Source organism: Centroberyx affinis, unplaced genomic scaffold (assembly GCF_046629955.1).
Source record: "Centroberyx affinis isolate AG114_WGS23_722 - 3 ecotype Tasmania unplaced genomic scaffold, CSIRO-AGI_Caff_v1 ptg002224l_1, whole genome shotgun sequence".
Taxonomy (NCBI): Eukaryota; Metazoa; Chordata; class Actinopteri; order Beryciformes; family Berycidae; genus Centroberyx; species Centroberyx affinis.
In genome coordinates, this window is record NW_027280524.1 from 25,001 (window position 1) to 27,500 (window position 2,500).

General features: G+C 41.2%; 1 protein-coding gene across 1 annotated transcript in view; it reads right to left on the minus strand.

Annotated features, from left to right (window-relative positions):
• LOC139655269 (poly [ADP-ribose] polymerase tankyrase-2-like) overlaps positions 1 to 2,500 on the minus strand; it is a gene marked incomplete at both ends in the record, with an annotated part of 26,126 nt that overhangs the window by 23,125 nt on the left and 501 nt on the right. Inside the window, 2 exons of the mRNA XM_071532623.1 lie at positions 1 to 349; positions 2,092 to 2,261. The exon at positions 1 to 349 is cut by the window's left edge and continues 44 nt beyond it. Of these exons, the coding sequence (XP_071388724.1) occupies positions 1 to 349; positions 2,092 to 2,261 (519 nt within the window). The remainder of the gene's footprint in view (positions 350 to 2,091; positions 2,262 to 2,500) is intronic.

A 2,500-nucleotide genomic window follows, 5' to 3' on the forward strand; every position in this document is an offset into this window, starting at 1 on the left:
CTGCTGTTCACGTTCTCCTCTGTCACCAGCTTTCGGACTCGCTCCAGGTCTCCGTTGCGGCAGGCTTCGAACAGCTCCCTGTGGGCCTCCGCCCCCCCCGGCCCCGGCCCCGGCCCCGGCCCCGTCCCCGTCCCCCCCGCCGCCACGGGCCCCGGAGACACGGCCCCGCCCCCGAGGCCCGACACGCCCGAACACCTCCGTCCGGACGGGGCGGCGGGCGGTGAGCGGCCCCCGGCTCCGCCCGGCTTGGCCCCCGGCTCCGGCTCCGGCTCCGGACAGTCTGGAGTGGGAGCAGCAGCCGGACGAAGCCCAGAACCCTGCAGCCACCGAGGCCATGAGGGCCGACCTGCTGCCAGGGAGACACACACTGTGACACTGCAGGAGCACAGAGACACCAGGACATGACATACAGTACAATCAGTCCTAATTAGGCTATAGGAAGAGTGTAGGGAAACCACTGAAGATTTTCCTGTTGCAACATACTATATATTTTTTTCTCTTTGTTTTTATTTTTATGTTTTTAACTCTGTAGCACTTTGAGATTCACTATGAATGAAAAGTGCAGTACAAATAAAATGCATTATTATTATTATTATTATTATTATTACAGGATATATTATAGGATTATAGGATATTACAGGAATGTGTTAGTAATACCATAGGAGATTAAAAAAAACTACCATAAAGTATGATAAGTCACAATTATAGAAATATCATAGTGATACCATTGGATATTTTATTAACGTTATTACTAGAAGGATGCTACTTGACTTGGTAATCTAGACTTGAGACTTGATTTGAGACTTGTGCCTCAAGACTTGAGACTGACTTGGGACTCGAGCAAAGTTGACTTGGTCACACCTCTGATAAAAAGTCACTATAAACTCACTATTGAGTACTAAAGGCACACTTTAAGTCCCAGTTATAAGAATATTATAGTGATACCATATGTATTACTAGAAGGAAATTATACTATAAAAGTATCACAGCAAACTTATTAGAACTTACAGTAATATTATAGGAAAATTATAGTCATACAATAGGGGATAAAAAAAAAACTCAATATAGAGCACCACAGATAACTATAAGTACCAATTATAGAAATGTTTTGGAATATTGTAGTGATACCAGAGGGGATTTGAAAAAATATACATTTATTGGATACTATAGACATATCACAGCAAAACTGTAAGTATAGCAATATGATAGGAATAAAATATGAATATTATAGGAGTAATATTAGATTCGATTAGATTGCACTTTATTGATCCGCTAGGGGAACTATTGGAATATTAGAGTGATGCCACATAAGATGAAAAAAATACATAAAAGTTCAGCATAAACTCATTATTGAGTGCCAGAGATACACTATAATCCCCTTAGGAACATGATAGAAATATTATGGGAATATTATAGGAAAATAGGAGATCAAAATGCAATGAGGCACAATAAGATAAATAAATAAATAAATATAGGTAAATAAGGTATAAATCCACTATTGAATGCCACAGCACACTATACGAGCCTATAGGAATATTACACCAGGAAATTTTAAAGTACCATAAACACAATACACACTGTAGGAGTATTATAGGAATATTATAAGAATACCACCATAGGAGATTTAAAAAAATACCATTAACTACAATAAGCTCACTATAAATAAACAGATACACTAAAATCCCTTTAGGAACATTATAGGAATATCATAGTGATTTCACAGGAGATTAAAAAAATGACCGTACAGCATAATAAGGTGAATAAACAAAAGGTAAATACGTTATAAACCCACTGAGAACCACAGCACAGTATGGTAGATTCATAAATATCACTGTAAACTCTGTCCTTGCAGGTATATTATAGGAATATTATAGGGATATTATAGTGATTCCATAGGAGATAAAAAAATATATATATCTTAAAGCATAATAAGGGGAATATATAAAGGTAAATATTGAATATCACAGCACCTATAGGAATAATACACTATATAGTATATTTAAAAACATCAGTGTAAACTCACTGTCAGTCTCTGCAGGAATATTTGGGTTTATAGTGTTTTTTCCGTGACTGCCCGGCTGACTGTCACACAGGCTCCATCCTCCATCTTCCTCCTCCTCTTCCTCTTCCTCTTCTTCTTCTTTTTCTTCTTCTCGTGTTTTCTCTTCCTCCTCCTCCTCCTCCTCCTCCTCCTCACTGCATGGCTCCGGGGGTTTTCCTCCGTCAGACGCGGGCCGGGCAGAAGCAGCTGAACGGCCGCCCTGCAGAGGCGAAACGCGGCTTATGTAAGAGGTGAACCTGCTGACCGCGGCCCGACCGTCCTGCACGCCCAAAAACCCCGAGCGAAGCAGAGGGGTTTCACACAAAGGATGGCTCGATGTGTCTGCCCGTGTCCGCCGGGCGGGTGGAGCTGTTGTTGTTTTTCCATATACACTAGTCATTCGTAGCTGAAGGATAAAAAAAGTAGGGATATAAAACCTATTAAAGGCCGATATTGGAC